At 39.7% G+C, this 17,021-nt stretch overlaps 2 protein-coding genes and 1 long non-coding RNA gene across 3 annotated transcripts in view; 2 read left to right on the top strand and 1 right to left on the bottom strand.

Moving 5' to 3' along the window:
* LOC107755111 (uncharacterized) overlaps positions 1-7,457 on the bottom strand; it is a 15,852-nt gene extending 8,395 nt beyond the window's left edge. Inside the window, exons 1-2 of the long non-coding RNA XR_001641658.1 lie at positions 7,447-7,457; positions 6,639-6,642 (exon numbers count right to left, since the gene is read on the bottom strand). This is a non-coding gene — a long non-coding RNA (uncharacterized LOC107755111). The remainder of the gene's footprint in view (positions 1-6,638; positions 6,643-7,446) is intronic.
* The window catches only part of LOC107755110 (DNA-binding protein RFX7-like), a 34,342-nt gene extending 21,252 nt beyond the window's left edge, over positions 1-13,090 (top strand). Inside the window, exons 3-9 of the mRNA XM_016571810.1 lie at positions 3,752-3,837; positions 4,014-4,136; positions 5,754-5,870; positions 7,608-7,692; positions 7,911-8,118; positions 8,304-8,605; positions 8,782-13,090. Coding sequence (XP_016427296.1) covers positions 3,752-3,837; positions 4,014-4,136; positions 5,754-5,870; positions 7,608-7,692; positions 7,911-8,118; positions 8,304-8,605; positions 8,782-12,228 — 4,368 coding nt within the window. The 3' untranslated portion in view covers positions 12,229-13,090. The remainder of the gene's footprint in view (positions 1-3,751; positions 3,838-4,013; positions 4,137-5,753; positions 5,871-7,607; positions 7,693-7,910; positions 8,119-8,303; positions 8,606-8,781) is intronic.
* Positions 13,091-16,193: 3,103 nt separating this feature from the next.
* Positions 16,194-17,021, top strand: part of LOC107755112 (FH1/FH2 domain-containing protein 1-like) — a 63,532-nt gene continuing 62,704 nt past the window's right edge. The window contains exon 1 of the mRNA XM_016571812.1: positions 16,194-16,667. Coding sequence (XP_016427298.1) covers positions 16,503-16,667 — 165 coding nt within the window. The 5' untranslated portion in view covers positions 16,194-16,502. The remainder of the gene's footprint in view (positions 16,668-17,021) is intronic.

The raw sequence follows: 17,021 nt of genomic DNA on the forward strand, positions 1-17,021 counted from the left end.
AAAAAAACGTGCATTACGTCTAAATTAACTCATATAAATCAAATATAATTTCGTAAATTGCATAAAGAATTACGAACAAAACAGCATCATGTATTTATACATTGCTTAATACAAAGAGCCGAATCTCCCATCACGCAGATTACATTTAAAAACATAAGAGACGCAGTGAAAAGGAATAAACCTCCACAAATTCGTGACGTGTTTTCTAAAAGTTTAAACTGTTTTAACTTTGCATGGCTTTCTATACATCTCTTGTGTGAGACGTGAGTGCAGCAATCATATTTGACCGTCTAGAAAATGCGCTGAATATGCGTTCTGAGTGAATGACTTGGTTTCGGTTTTCACTTAATTGAGATCTTCTCCGCATTGAGCTTCTATATTTCTCTAATACTACCTCACACTTACATCTTGCTAACCATGTCACTCAAAAAAAAAAACTGTTTTTCTGGCAACATTTGGCAACCTTGTAAAAGAGAAATTCAGAGCAAACAATGCCTGGTCTAATTAAATTAAACCCTGTTAGAGCTAAATGTTCACTTTTGTGTGTGTGTGCGTTTAAGCTTTGTTTGTAACAAACAAGGTTACAGGTCTGATTTGTTTCACTGGTTAATGTTTAAACAGGATAGTTTGCCCAAGGTTGAACATTTCAAATGGTTTATTCCAAACTAGTATGACTTTCTTTCACATTACACAATGTCAGGTTTGGAACAACTTGAGCATGAGTAAAGGATGCTGAATCATTTTTGGTTTAACTATCCCTTTAAGCAGTTAATTATAAAATGCTGAAGATACAATACAGTAATTCAGTTCATTATGTTCACTCACTGTTCAGGGTTTGAGGACCTGACTGTTTGAATGAGTGATTGAATCATCACTTTGTGCCAGTATTGAATTGCTCCAGCATCAGGCCTGGAAGAATTTGCTTGTGTGCATACTGTAGGCTTGTCAGTAAGAACTGGGTTCAGTCCATCTGAATAATGCATGAGTTATTCAAGCATGTCTTGTCTAGTAGGCTCAGTAGTGCTGAGTAAGGGGCCTGTGCACTACCCGGGGGACATTACACCTGCGTGAATGAGCTGAGTGATGATGAGCTACAGGTTCTTCCTAACTTTGTCATGACCTGATTGCCAGTGTCTTCTCCATCTCAGGGTTGAGTCTAATAAATGAATTACAGTTTGAAAAGCATGTCTAAAATCAACATAAGTAAATCATTCAGATGTCCCAGAGCCCTTTATTTTAGTCTCTACACCTCCGGCATGTCATGTCCATAAATATGTATTGTCCAAGTGTCTTTCAGTTTGGCTTTTGTAGACTACTGTTCAAAAGTTTGGGGTCAGTAAAACAATCTTTATAAAGGAAAGTAATACTTTTATTCAGCAAGGATGCATTAAAATAGATCATAAGTGTCATAAAAGACATTTATAATGTTATAAAAGATTTCCACTGAACAAAAATATATCATGGTTTTCACAGAAATATTAAATATTTACCCTAAAACTTTGCCACAACTGTTTTCAACATTGATAATAAAAACATAAAAAACAAAAATGTTTTCCAACCCCAATCTTCTGAACGGTAGAGTATGTGTTAATGTTTTTGTTTTCCACATGCTTATGTTTGTCCACCCTTAAAAGTCACGCCGAGTCCTCTCTTAAATAGGGTTGTTCACTTGGCTCCGAGACGTCTGCATTCTAGTGCCATTTTTACTTACCTTTCTTACCCCTCTCCAATGTTAACGCTAACGGCGCTCAGTGGATGATAACTTTAGCTATTTGCTAGCCATCTTTCCCTTAGCAACGAAGAGACGAATAGAAAAGACAGCAAGAGACACAACTATTCTTAGAATCCGACAGAAAGGGGAGGGCGGGAGAATGATGCCATCACTGATGGAGAGATGTTTAGGTGACCGGTGCATTTCCTGACAGTCTTTCCCCAAGTTTCATAAGCTCTGTGTGTTGGTATTGTTTATTTTGACATGGCCTTTCCCCCAAGGAGGTAATTTGGACTTATTGTTGATGTAGTTGTGTTGTGGGACTTTTGAAGATCCCCACTTCCATTACTACCACAGGCAGACACCATGAAAACAAAAGGCTTGTTTATGCTGGCTTAACCGGCTGCTCTCATCGCTGAGGGATTAGGTATTCTTTGGGATTATTTTTACCTTGTATGACTTCCTGTTTAGGGTTATGTCGTACAATCTTATTGAAGTCTGTTTATTTTAATTCGCTGCTCACAGCTCTGCAGGTCAGAGCAGAGGCCTCAGAGTTTTAATATTGCATGTAATTTCATGATGGTTGCCAGGTGCAGAAAACATTTCAAAAATCACTTTAATATTTCTATCCAATTTATGTTTACAGTGCTTTAGAACAGGGGAATGTTTTAAGCACATGTTTGCAAGTGAGAAAGAGTGGGTAAGTGAAGATGGGGAGCATTGCCTGGAGGGAGAGACTCGTGTCTGCTGCTCTCTACTCGGGCAGAATTTAAATCAGCTCTGCCCCACCCAAACATCTTACACATTCTCTTGGAAGAGCTGTTCAGTGCTCTCGGACTACACTAACACTTAACAACAGCTGTAAGAGAGATAAAGAGTCCTGAAGATCAGAATAAGATAGTTATTTCATGTGTACATCTGTCTGTACGAGTGTGTTGTAGAAAGGGAATGCATTTGCATTTGTTTGCTACTTTATTGTTGGATAGCCAGTGGGTCATTTTGACTGGTTGGGTCATGTGACACTGACCCTGATGCCCCTGAAGATCTGTGATTTTCACCTTTGTTCTGCACTACCACTCTGTGCTAGATGGTAATGTAGTCGTTTGATTTCATGCGGTCCAGTCATCATGTCCATGTTGACACATTAACCACCTGTATACTGTACACAAGGAATGTGTTAAATTGATCAAAAGTGAGTGCCATTAAAGGTCCCATATTTTACACCTTTCTGGAGTTTTATTTTAGGTTTTGATGTCCTTAAGAATATATATTTGCGGTATAAGTATTCTATTTATCAAAGAATCCTGACAAAAATGTATCACGGTTTCCACAGAAATATTAAGCAGCACAACTGATAATAACTGATAATAACAAGAAATGTTTCTTGAGCACTAAATCAGCATATTAGAATGATTTTTGAAGGATCATGACACTGAAGCCTGGAGTAATTAATGGCTGCTGAAAATTCAGCTTTGCCATCACAGGAATACATTTTTAAAATAAACATTAAATAAACATTTTAAAATATATTAAGATAGTAAATGGTTATTTTAAATTGTAATAATATTTCACAATATTACTGTTTTACTGTATTTTTTTTTTATCAAATAAGTGAAACATTGGTGAGCATAAGGGACTTCTCTCAAAAACATGGAAAAATTGCCAAAAATGGTACAGAACCCAAACTTTTGAATAGTAGTGCATATTCTGATATTTATTTATTTATTTATTGTCTTATCAAACTTGTACCCTGTTAAACTTTTACATTTAGATACATAAAATTGTGAATTTGTTAATTTTGCTTCAGAACTTTGTGTGGTTCTAAAGACTGTAGTTGAAAGCTTGTTTTCAATGTGATGACCAGGAAGTAAAATGCTGTCATATCACTACTTTTGTTTCATGATTTATCTTATTATTATCTTAGGCTTCTGTGCTTGAAAGTGATGACAATAGATTGACATTTCATACTCTTGAAACATTCATGACATTATAAATTCTTAATATTGAACACACATCCTCTGTGTTTCTGTTGCTTTGCAGGAAGATGTGGAGAAACTTACAGACATTGAAAAACTCTACCTCTATCTCAAGTTGCCTTCTGGACCCAGCAGTGGCAATGAGAAAATGTGAGTGATTTTTCTGTCCTCTACTAAATTACATTCAGGCAAAATTCAGTAATGCTTTTATCATCTTTATCATATTGCATTTTGCTAGTGGTAGGGGAAACACAGCCGCAAAACAGTATCTGTGGCTACTAACTGTACATGATTTCAAATTGTATTGTTAAATGCTTTCCTCTCAGTGAGCAGAGCTCCATGTCATCAAGTCGTACCCAGCAGTTGCACGCATTTAGCTGGATTCGTAACCACCTTGAGGAGCATCCCGAAACATCGCTGCCTAAACAAGAAGTCTACGATGTGTACAAGTAAGTCAGGAATCCTGTGCCATCTTGCTTTCTCCATACACTTAAAACTCAATCATCTTGAAGAGATGAAATATGTATACATGTATAATAGGGGTGCTCCGATTGATCGGCTACCGATCACTATCTGCCGATAATCGCTTTGGGATGTTTGATCGGCGGTCTCAAAAAAGGCCGATCTCAAGCTGATGTCTGCCGTGAGAAGGTTTGGCACGACATGCAGCGGCACCGTCTCAGTCTCTGTACGCGCGGGTGAAATAATTATAATGCTGAAGGTGAGGTACAGTTCATATTTCTTCATTAAATAACTTATAATGTAGCTAATTTTAAAACTTTCTGTGAGACAATTTCACAAAAAGCATGAGTGAATCACCACGCGCTCTCTCTCTTTCCCTCTCAAAATGCCCAAATGGCTTCAAATCAAATCGCGTCTGCACTTGAAACGAGCTGCACTTTGCGCAGTTGACACAGGAATTGTCACTTGCACAAACGAGGCAGTGTCGCATCGTCACTAAAAATGTATAAATTGCATTTCTTTTTAATTCTTGCCAGTGTTTAAACCATTCAGCACTCGCACGCTCTCCTAGAGACCGTGCACTCATGCACACTCACAGCGCACACACACATAACGGCAGGGTCACATTACTCCGTTTGCAGTGTGTATGCAGTGCGTATTTTTTCCGCGCTCCCGTTAACGGATTAAAGCATTCACTGCACACGGTTGCTGTCTGGCAGTGTGTTCCAGGAGCGGTGTGTCTGCAGCAGTGCAGAGATCGTTTCCGCACCGAGTCTATTTTTGCTGCGCTGCACGCGCTGAATTAAAGTAACAGCGCATTGTTTGCGGTAAATATGAACATGGCACAAGTAAAAAGCATTGAATAATGTGTTTCTTATATTATTGCGTTTAAACATGTCTATGAAAGATTGTATTAGCTACCGCATTGTGTAAAAAAAGAAAAAACCTTTTCAGTAACAATGTTTGGATTTGAAATCAAAATAATGGATAAATGTTGTGTTTGTAGTAAACAGCCACGGATCAGTTGCAGACTTCTGTGTGAAAGCACAGTGAACACCTGCTGCTTCTGTACGTACCACGTACCACACATGGACTGCATATGCGCTGCAAACGGAGTATGTGTGAACACTGTGTAAAAGGCCGCCTCACATACAACTCACAAAATCAGGCTTGCGCTGTGTGTAAGCTATTGTGCAACAATTGCACGATTGTAAAAACAAAAATGCAGTGCATGATCAAACATTTAGGTGAGATAAATATATATTTTTTAAAAATGTCTAAAAAATGCCCCCCTCCACCCCTCGAGTGAAAAAATCCCCTCTCACAAGAGTCACCTAAGAGGGGAATTCATTTTCAAAAATGAAATTCAGGCCCTGAATAAATGTATAAAATTCCTGATTGGAGTCTTACTATAAATAATTCTACATGATAAAAAGAAGGCTTTAAAAACACCGGTATCGGTGATCGTATCGGCAGATACTGCTTTCTGTGATCGGCGATCGGCCTCAAAAATCCTGATCGGAGCACCCCTAATGTGTAATGTACTTCAGCAAGGTGAGATGCTTTGTGGTTTCTGTGCAAACTGTAATTGATTTTTTTCACAGGAGTTACTGTGATAGTCTGGGGTATCACGCTCTCAGTGCTGCAGACTTCGGAAAGATCATGAAGAACGTCTTTCCCAATATGAAGGCACGTCGACTTGGCATGCGAGGCAAATCCAAATATCCTTCAGTGGAACTTTTTGTAACAATCCCATCCCCCCTTTTTCCAGCCCCCCCAAAACAGACACACACATATACACGTTCCTGTCCCTGAACTCTGTGTACTAAAACATCTGTTGCTGTAATTCATGTAGCCGCTAAATATAGATCAGAAATTTAATCAAATAAAACTTCCTTGAGTCCTTGAACAGAGTTTTGCTGTATAGCAAACCCATTTACCATTGGCTGCCAAATGCTTGATCTTGAAAAGACATTCAGCAAAGTGCCCATTAATTTCTGTACAGCCTTGCATCATTTCTCTATTGCCCTGCGTTAGGTAGTACAGGCTATAGTCTTATTACCTTAGGTAACTTTATTTGAAATTAAAAAAAAAAAAAAAATTCTAATTTATAGGAAAAATAAATTAACCTTATTTTAAGGTTTTGTCAGTAAGCAACATAACATATCTTTAGCTGTTGCATCAAATCTCAGAAATTATAATGTTGTGTAACTGTGGTCATGGTTATTTTGGTATTAATTAAGGCAGGGTTAAGTGCATTTGTGAGTGTGAATTATATTTTCAATTTCAGAGTGGTGTGTCACTGAAATAAACCATGCTTGTTGTTGATGGTTGCCACTGCAACAGAAATCCAATCCTCACTAACTCTAATGCCTAAAAAAGCAACACCATTATTCCAGCAGAGGACCTCTTGTATTTTCTTATGCAAGAGAAGTGAATCAGAGCTTTTTAGTGATTGATTTTTCCATTTAGCACTGCAGTGGTCATACCTTTCTGGTTTGTAAACGCCATGTTTGATGTAATTCCATATGCAGTGTACGCCTAGGAACAAAAACAAATATATCAGCTGTGTGAGATGCTCAGTAAAGGAATGAGGTTAAAGGTACGGTAGGAGTTCATGAGCTGGAAACCCACTATAGACCTACATACTGTCTCTTCTCATACCCAAACTATTCTCACACAAGAGTAGTGATGGGCAAACTTGGCCCTTCCAGGCCACTTTCCTGCAGAGATTTGATCCAACCCTGATATGACTCACCTGCCTGTAGCCTTCTAGTAGTCTTGAAGACAATGATTAGCTGGTTCAGGTGTGCTTGATTAGGGTTGGACCTAACCTCTGAAGGAAAGTGGCCTGGAAGGGCCAAGTCTGCCCACCCCTGCCCTAAAGGGACATGATGGCAGGAAAAATCATATTTTGATGCTTTTGCATTCCCCAGAAAACTTAGCATTTTCTCACAAAAGTATTGAAATATAGTTTTTTTTCTCCCATCTAGCCCCATATCCCCACCCACTCTTTAAAATAATCATATTTTGTTGCTTTGCAGCCTGAAATGAAGACGGACATGGTTTTTGTTTTATCTAGCTCTATTTACTCAGTGCAACTTATAACATCCAAGTGAAAGATAAACACCAACAGCCAAGTTTGCCCACCCCTGCACAAGAGGGTAGATGGGTTAACAGTAAATTACTGTGATTATTGTGTTTTTGGTTTGGTGTGAAAGCTCTGCGATAGTCTTCATGGTCCCACCATGGCTTATGGCACTGGCTTGGCCTCAGTTGTGTGTTTTACATATTGACATATTATGGATTAAACAAAATTAACATTTTAATTCTATAGTATAACATTATTATGTTATTTGCTTCATGCCAAAGTGATCTAATACCTTTTTTGATATGTGGGCATCCACATACCTTTTATTTGTATGATGGACAGATGTATTTCCTTAACTTCTGTGAACGTATTGTTATAGTGGACTTAGGAAGAAGGCTTTTGTACACATGCCATCTCTTCCAAACCTAGATCTTCACAAATCAAGTGACGGGGTGAGTTACTACTCTTTTATTTATTTCATTATGTATCTTACTTTATTTATTTATTTATTTTGTAATTTATGTTCTTGTCTTACCTCTGTTTAGCTGCAATTATATCTCTCTTATTTTAGATATTACTCAAATATCGAAAGATGGCATGTGTCAAAGTCTAGGAAATTGTCTGTTCTATTGAAAACTATTGATTCACTTGATTAATTTTTCATTGTCAGTGTGAAGTGTTTGAACCTACTGGCCAGCTGTCCAGTGCAGAAGATGAGGTGCGCATGGCTGCATGTTGGTTGGTGTGTGAGTGGGCACAGAAAGTGCTAAGTCGGCAGTTTGACACTGTTGAGGATCTGGCTCGATTTCTTTTGAACAGCCACTACATTGGAACTAAGTCTGTGGCTGCTCTTACTGTGATGACCGGTTCCCCCTCAGGTACAGTAAACTTGTAATAGCCCAGCAGTTGACTCCATGTACCTAAACTTGCAAATGTCTCCACCTTGTGGCTAACAACCACAAGACAAAGGCTAAAATAATTGCATGTTTTGGAAAAAAAATTGTTTTTTATTTTTTAAAACGTCATTATTAATCTATAATCAGTTCTCTTTTTTTCCCCAAAGGAGCAAAGATGTCCATTCAGTCATCTGCATTTGCTCCCACAACCGATGCACACTCATTCCAACCTCAGGTTAAAACCCTGGTCTCACACTTCGTAGATGCCAAACAGCAGCTACAAAGGAAGATCCAGAAGAAGCAGCAAGAACAGAAACTGCATTCTCCACTCCCTGGTGAAGCTCAGGCCAGAAGGGCAGATGTGGGCATAGCTCCTGGGGCAGGGACAGGCATACCCTGTGGAAGTCCTGCTCTTCTCTCGCCACAACCTATTGGTATTGTGGTTGCAGCTGTTTCCAGCCCCATCACGGTAAACTATGTTTTTACACAAAAGTAAAACAATATTACAAAAGACACATTTCAATTTAATTTAATGTTTGAATTTTTTTGTTCATTTTTTGTTAATTTGTTTTGTTAATTTAAATTTATAATTGCACCTGTTCTTTGACTAGTATTTGTCATTCCTCTTTTTTTGTATTTCCTCAGGTTCAGAGGAGCAGACAGTTGATGTCTCCTAGCCCTGTTCCCATGGCAGCTGCAGACAGCAAAGTTCTTCCTGTAAACTTTCAAGTGGTTACCCAGTCAATGCAGCCTGTGAAGCAGTGCCCCAAGACACCTCATAACATCTCGGCCAGTCCGATAAGTGACCGGTCAGCCCGTCACCGGTATGCCCAAATCCTGCCCAAACCATCTGCCTCAAGTGGCATAACCCTGCGCTCACCAACACTGCTTATCACCAACAGCCCCATCAAGACGGTAATGTCAACTCCGCATGTCAGTTCGGTCAATGTTGTCAAGATGACGACCATATCTCTAGGCTCTAATGGCAGTGGGACCAGCACACCAGCCGATACCCCTGCCAGCAACAAATCCAGACCTGCATCTGCTGGAATTGCCAGCCTCAACGACGATCCACAGCCAGTCACGCGTGTTCGCAGTGGGTCTATAGCTGCAATGCCATCTGTTTTGGCAAGGTCAGGGCGCTCAACAACCACAACGCCGGTCATCGACACTAAAACAAATACTGAAGCCATAATTGGAAGTAGTCAAGAGCAGGGTGGTACGAGTAGACTGGCAACCTCTCCAGACGCCTTTGGTGGTGTACAATGGTCAGGAAAGCTCAAACCCACAGCAGCTAGCGTACCCACTCCTCTTGACAAGGGCTCTCTGGGATTGGACACTCTAACAGGGACCAAATACAATGAGAGGACACTCCTTAGTGTCAAAACTCTGGCTGCTGGCAGCAATAAAACGTCCAACACTAATGAAAGCACTTTGTACCAGAACACAAGTAGCTCTCAGTCAAACAGTGGTAATGCGGTTGTGACATCACCCAAAGATGCAGTGTTGGCATCCAAGAGCCCTCACAAAAGACCTGGCTTATGCACTGATTTGAGCCCAACACCTGTTAAAAAAGCCCACATTTCTGTGCTACCAGCTGGTGGATCCGATGGACTAAAGTCAAATATAATGGCGAAACAAATTCCAAGATCAAGTACTCCAATAAGGCCGGAAAGTGCACCTCTCACAGCTGTAGGCAAAGCTACTGCAGGCCCGGTCAGGAATACTGGCTTCCAGACAGTTCGCAGGCCACAAAGCATCTCCCAGGGAAGATGGGAAGGAGCTTCATCAATAACAGATTATAGAGTTCCTGTCACCTCTACAGCAAGTCAGGATACTTCAGTGGGAAATGTCATGTTTCAGACTGTTTGCAGAGCTCGAAGCATTTCCCAAGGGAGATGGGATGGATCTTCAACAGGTATCGAAGGTAGAGCTGTGGTCAACCGTACTGTTAGCGCTCCAGGTCAAGCATTGCTACAACAAGTAACAAAAAACTCACAGGATTTGCTTATAGACCTGTCTGACTCTTCTGCAGTATGTGAATTGAACAGTGTATTTTGGGATAGGGAGCTGCAAGATGGCACTCAACAACATCAAGTTTATGGCCCGCAAATGGTGTCTGAGCCAAAGCAAATGTCCACCTCAGTGATGGAGCCCCTTCCTGCAATTGCTCAAGCCTCTCCTTCCAACCAGCAGGTTCAAATGAGTGACTATGGAACCCAGGCCAACCTTGGCTACTTTCCCTTTAATGATGATGACATGACCCAGGATAGCATTGTTGAGGAACTTGTACAAATGGAAGAGCAGATGAAAATTAACAATAGCATGCAAAGTTTCAGCAACTGTGTGGATAATTCACTGCAAGGCCAGCAACAAACCATGCAGAATACCATGATGTCTACCCTCCAGACCAACACCCTATACTACAGCTCTGCTCATAGCAGTAGCACCCCAATCCAAACGCCCACCCCAACACCTACTCCCACTTCAGAGATGATAGGAAGCGGCCAGGGTTTGATGCATGAAAGCCCCTGTTCACGCTTAGCCCCTACCACTCCGGTCGATAGTGCTCTTGGAAGTAGTCGACAAACTCCTATTGGCACGCCACACTCCAACTGCAGCAGTAGTGTCCCACCAAGCCCTGTGGAATGCAGGAACCCTTTTGCCTTTACTCCTATTAACTCCAGCATCACTGGTTACCATGATGGAAGTGCCGTCTCCTCAAGCCCCGTCAAGCCCATGCAAAGACCAATGGCCACACATCCAGATAAGACTAAACTGGAATGGATGAACAGTGGGTACAATAACAGTGGTGGGAACTCCAACAATGGCATTAGCATTCTTCCGAGCTACCAAGACCTAGTAGATGACCACTTTCGAAAGCCTCACGCCTTCGCCATCCCGGGTCAGACCTGTCAGTCACAAACCAGATATCATGACTCCCATATCAGCCGCTTGACACCCATTTCGCCTGTCCAGCAGCAAGTGGCAAGCATGGCTAGCCTCAACAAGAAAGAGGGTTTTGCTGTCCCGGCACCCCTTGACAACAAGGCCAGCACTTCCTCCTCAGGGTCTGGAACATTTCGATGCCGCAGCGTTAGCCCGGCAGTCAGGCAGCGCAACTTGAGCGGGACCCAAGCTCCCAGTGTTCCCCACTCTGTGGTCTCTCCTTTCAACTCACCCATAACACCTGAAGTGCTAAACATCTTTTCTAACAGTGACTCTGATGCAAGCATCAGCAGCATGGCACAGAGGAGTCAGTCTGTTCCAGTGACCGTGATGATGCAGTCTGAGGTTCTACCCATACAAGCAGGCCAGCAGATTAATACCAAAAACATCACCAATGTCCTGATCAACAAAATGGATGGCGATGGAGATGACTCTGTACGTGGCCTCGGAATCAACAACATGCCGTCCAACTACACTGCCCGCATGAATCTCACCCAGATTCTGGAGACCACCACAGTGCCCAGCTTCCCTGGTAGTGCCAGCCACCAAGCTCTGATCTCGCCTTGTTCATCAGCCTTTGAGTCCCAGAAGCCTGGTTACCTCATGAAAAATGCCAGGGAGGAGCCAATGAGCTTCTCTGTACATGAAAGCCAAGCACAATCATCCTCAGGGGAGTACCAGCCGCCACAACAGCAGCAGCAGCACTTAGGTAGATGGCAGCTCCTTGGGCAGGATCAGCAGAGTCAGGCCATGCTGTTGCCTCTACAGCAAAACCTCCTACAACATCAGCACCAGCAACCCTTGGATTTAGACCGAACTGTTAAAGATCTTTTACATGAGGAAAGCTTGAATGCTGGCTCACAGCTTGTGGGTCAAGGATCAGAGCTCAATGCTGGGAGTTCAGAGTTTCCCAGCGATATGCGACTAACCTCTGAGCTCACTGGTAGCATAAATGACTTGAATACATTGGACACCAACCTTCTTTTTGACCCCAGTCAACAGCAAGGACAATATGAAGACTCGACACTGGAAGAACTGAAGAACGACCCACTTTTTCAACAGATATGCAGCGAGACTGTAAATTCTGCTGGCTTTGACTGGTTGGAGAGCAAAGACCAGGCAACAGTGGAAATGTTGGGTTAATTTGTGCTTTTGTGTTGTTTTGATATTTGGATAGTTTTCTATGTATGTATTTTTGAAATCTCATCAGCGTATGTATTCATCTCGTTGTGCAGCCACCTACATGTACTACTATAAGCCCCTGGACGTCATGACACAGGTCCGTATTGAAGTGCCAGGCTGAACAGAAATGATCGCCCTTTAAAGATTGCTGGTTCTTTGTCTCGATGGTTAGTGAAACACAGCTTAACCTTAGGAGTACTGTCACATTTTTCCTCCTCTTTCCCACCAGTTTTGCAAAGAAAATACATGCCAGAGCTTTACATAAGAAGTTGTCAGAGACATTTCTATGCCTCTACACTGTTTTGTGCATTCAGTTACACAACTTTTATATAATCCTTTGAACATTTTGCAGTCAAAGAGCATTGTATGGAAGATTGGAAAATAACTTCTTTTTAACCCTTTATCTTAAAGCAAAATATTTGTATTTTGAGGTACTGTACCTCATCTAATTAGCTTTTTCACTCTGTAAACAAAGTCGGTGCTTCCATGTGCAGAAAACCATAATAAGCGACAGCTTTGAACATGTTACAGCAACATCTGTATTTGTCTTTCAGTAAACAAAGAATAAGGGAAGATCACATCAACAATGTCAAGCTTTCAGATGATGCTTAATATTGAAATACAGCAGCTTATACCTGCAGCAGCTGTTTAGAAAGTAATAACTTATTGCACACAAATGTGCCACCATGTTAGAATTTATAACGTGAGCCAGTAAGTAATTTATATTTGCAGCTTTATTCTAATTGTCAACCACTATGTCAATTGGGAAGTATGCATCTACTTGCACAAAATCGCGTTACATTAAAGGGGTCATATGATGCAATTTAAAACACATTTCATTGCACCAAATACACAAAATAATGTGCTTTTTAGCAACGTCATATGACCCCTTTAAATGACTGATGAATAATGTTCAAAATGAATAAATGAGTGCACTTTTGGTATTTAAATTTACATATGCTAATATTTAACTAAATCAAAATCTATGAAAGGTAAATATTGACCCGAGTTTTTTTTTTTTTTTTTTTTTTGGCAGGACACTTCCCTGAGCTGCATCTCAGGTTTCCCCAACCTCTAGATTTGAATATATCAATCAGATTTTATCCAACAGAACAGGCTGGGTTTAATTTAAACCCAGTCAATGAATAATAATGGAACTTGTTATTGCACTATCTGGCACCTTTATAATTGCATTTACAATTTGAATATGGTTGCGAAAAGGTCTCATTTTAAATGTAAGAATTAGAAGGAAAAAATGGGGGTAATAGTAACTGGAGAAACCAAAATGTCAAAGTGGATTATAGTTGTGAAAGAAAAAATGTTATAGAACAGTTGTCAAACTATCCCAAATGTTTGTTTTATTGTTAACTATGCATTTATGAGGCCATGAAATAGATGATTAGCCACTTTTCTGGCTCTGTATTAATTATCCCCAATTAATGCTTGTCATTTGGCAGTTTGCATAAATGAGATTCATTGAAGTATACTCTCATGCACATGCCTTGTTTTGGCATTTTCAATGACTGTTTTCTACTTGAGCACTTCATTCAGGAACTTCTTTATAACATGCACTATTGTAGAGCCTTTACCCCTTAATCAAAGTATCGCACCAGTTGTAAAAACATCAGGAAACTGAAAATACCCAGATCGCATTACTAATAAATGAGCTCAGTGCTAATATAATCAGATAGCCCCACACCCCCCACTCGCTTTGAAAGCTAGAATGAAGACATTTAATTCAAAGGGCCATTAATGTACTGAAGTACTTGATTAGTAGTCTGCTTTCAGAATAGCAGAGCATAACATACACTTGCTGAGTGTGGTAGTTATTGAATTCCATCTTAGCCTTACTTCCATACCAAAGACAAGTTTTGTAATTGCTGAGAAAAATGTAGAAGGAGTTCTACCATTTTCGTATCACCACTTTCAAATTTAATTCTTAAACCAGCTTTTAAGATGCATGTTTTAAAATGCATATATGAAAATGTCACCCAGGTTTAAATGGGGCCAAGATTGTGGGGTTGACAAGGAAATTTGTTTTGTGCATAATTGTGTCATTTGCATACGACCACTGTAGCACTTAAATTTTATTTACATGACATGTCAGACTTCATGCTTCTGGTATTTGTAGCAGGACAATTCCTAGGGGATGAAAAAAAGTCCACTATGGAATTTCTGTTTGTTGTGACGCTCTGTAAATAAGCTCCATTTATAAAAGTAAAAAAAAAAAAAGACACTTTATTACCAGTTTGACTAACATACATATTTAACCATGATGATAGTGATCCAGTGGTCTTTGACAAAGTTTTTGTTTTGTTTTTGTTACAATTAATAGTTCACATAACTAGACATCTCTTGTATAGATAGATATAGCTTGTTGTGAGTTTTAATTTTCAAGCATTTTTGTCATTTATTTATTATTTGGCTTCCAGGTCTTTTTTTAATACCTTTTTTTTTTTTTTTTGCAGAAGGGTGTGCTTTTGTGTGAGAATATAGCATGGATTTTAAAATGTGTTGTTGTGGCTTTTGCGTATCTTTTCTTTTTTTTTTTTTGGATGCACAGGTATCTAGCAGTTAACACTGGAAATGTAACAACTGAAAATTCACAAAGTTCTTGCGGTTCTTTTTATTGCACTAATTTCATTGATGAACTTTGGCTTGGAGAATTTCAGTGCAATACATGAAGCCCCAGTATACTGTTTTGAAGAGCTACTGTTTGGGGGGGAAAAGATTCAAGTGAAAAAGTGTCAGTTTGTGTTCTTATGTTCAGGAGCCCTTTGAGGATCTCGGTGAGAAGTATTTACATGTAAATGAGTGAAAGCAATTGAAATGTTCAATTAAAACATTAAAATAATCCATTATCAAAATCGTAAATATGCATTTGATCACTGTACATAAATCAGTAACATGAATTCTTTACAGTAACATGAATATAGAAAATTCAGTTGTGACCTGTTTTTTTATTCTTTGTTTTATTATTATTTGAACAATGTCTTCAACATGTACTATTTCCTTCCTCTTAAAAGTATGTATGTGAATATTTGTTTTTTTGAACAAGCACTACTATTTCTATTTTAATGAAGAGGCAGGCCAGAAACATGACTATTATTCTCTGACTTGGTAGAATTTCTTTCCTACCTTTACTATTCCCTCATGCTATTATTGTTTATGTACAGACTCTTTATGGTAGTTTGATAAATTTGTTATGACATTTCAGCAAGATTTTCTTCATTCTTTTGTATTGAAAGTGATTACTGATGTTAAGATTTTTTTAAATGGTTTTAAAAACCAATAAACTTTTTCTAAAGTATTGCAAATAATTTGTTCGGTCTGTTTCAGACAAGTTTGAAAGCTGGATTGGCTTGTGTAAAAAGAGTACACCAAATCTCTTTTTAAAGATTAATTTAAATGATTCTGTGTAAAGAATGCCAAAACTTAGCCCTGGACGCAAGTCAAGGACTGTCAGCCTTATTTGTGAACTAACTAAAACCATCAACCAGTTCAAGCTGTATTTTGAGCATTGAGAAGCAGCTCAGCCAGATCCCTATCAACTTAAAGGTGTCTTTAACCAGGTTGACTTTAGCCATGTAAAACCAACCTATTGAAACTGATATAACAGGAATTTCTGAGAATTTTTTAACAGATATGTACCTATTGAATATATTGGGATATATTGTTTACAGAAGCAGTGTGTGTTTCATGGGAAGTAAAAGGGAGATTCTCCTTTGGCTGATGATGAGTCACTTGTTTTGCATGAAATTTGAACTCGACATACAAACAGACCCATCACAAATAAATACAACTTCACGTGACCAGCAGATGGCGCCATAACACACTATTTTACTCCATAGCACGCTCGTCTAGTCTATACAGTACGTACTCACAAACTAACATGCGAGGTCGTCAAGACAACAAACATATCCTTTAAAACGTGCTATTGAGTATGCTCTTCAAATGTTTTATTGCTTCTGTAATCGTCTTGAGTGAGCTCATATCAGTCGCTGTATTTCCTGGCGTGTGACTCATTGAAGTTCATTCGGTCTGTTTCCTGACGACGTCACTGCTTTGCTCTTTAATTTGACTAACTTCCAGCCTCAGTTTCATTTCAGTGTTGACAGCGGCGCGTGGCGGGCTAACGTTAGATGCTTTTTCTCTGTAGATGACTTGTTGTAACAAACGGAAAACCGCGGTGGAGAGCGAGTTTAACTCTTAGACTTTGTGACCACGGATGAACCATGGCTACAATAACGTGTCGAGTGCAATACCTGGAGGACTCGGACCCGTTCGTGTGCTCAAATTTTCCCGAGCCCCGCAGACCTCTCCAGTATGACTTGAACGAGCATTTGCTATTGAACGAACAGATCGCCGGGATTCACAAGCTGCTCGAAGCGCCTTTGAAGGTCAGTGAAGCTCATTTACCTCATAAAGGTGTGCTTAGCTTACCTGCGCCGAATGGCTGCTAAGTGTCAGCGTGAGGAGTTGATTATTTTAGGCAGTTAAGCTGCGCGACGTGGCTAAAGTTTGTATTGTTTAATAAAAGGCTTGGTTCGTTTTGTCATCGAATAGTCCATAGATTAATCTCCTGGAACTGAGTGAAGTTTATAGCGTGATAGTGGACGGGAAAATCTGAAACGCTTATGACATCAACATTTGAAGTTCAAAGTAGCCTATTAATAACTAGTTTTTCTTTTTGTATTTATTTTACATGGAGTTATATATAAAATAATTGTATTATACAGTCTGTATATATATAT

Source organism: Sinocyclocheilus rhinocerous, unplaced genomic scaffold (genome assembly GCF_001515625.1).
Source record: "Sinocyclocheilus rhinocerous isolate Xijiao unplaced genomic scaffold, SAMN03320098_v1.1 scaffold591, whole genome shotgun sequence".
In the NCBI taxonomy this organism is placed as follows: domain Eukaryota; kingdom Metazoa; phylum Chordata; class Actinopteri; order Cypriniformes; family Cyprinidae; genus Sinocyclocheilus; species Sinocyclocheilus rhinocerous.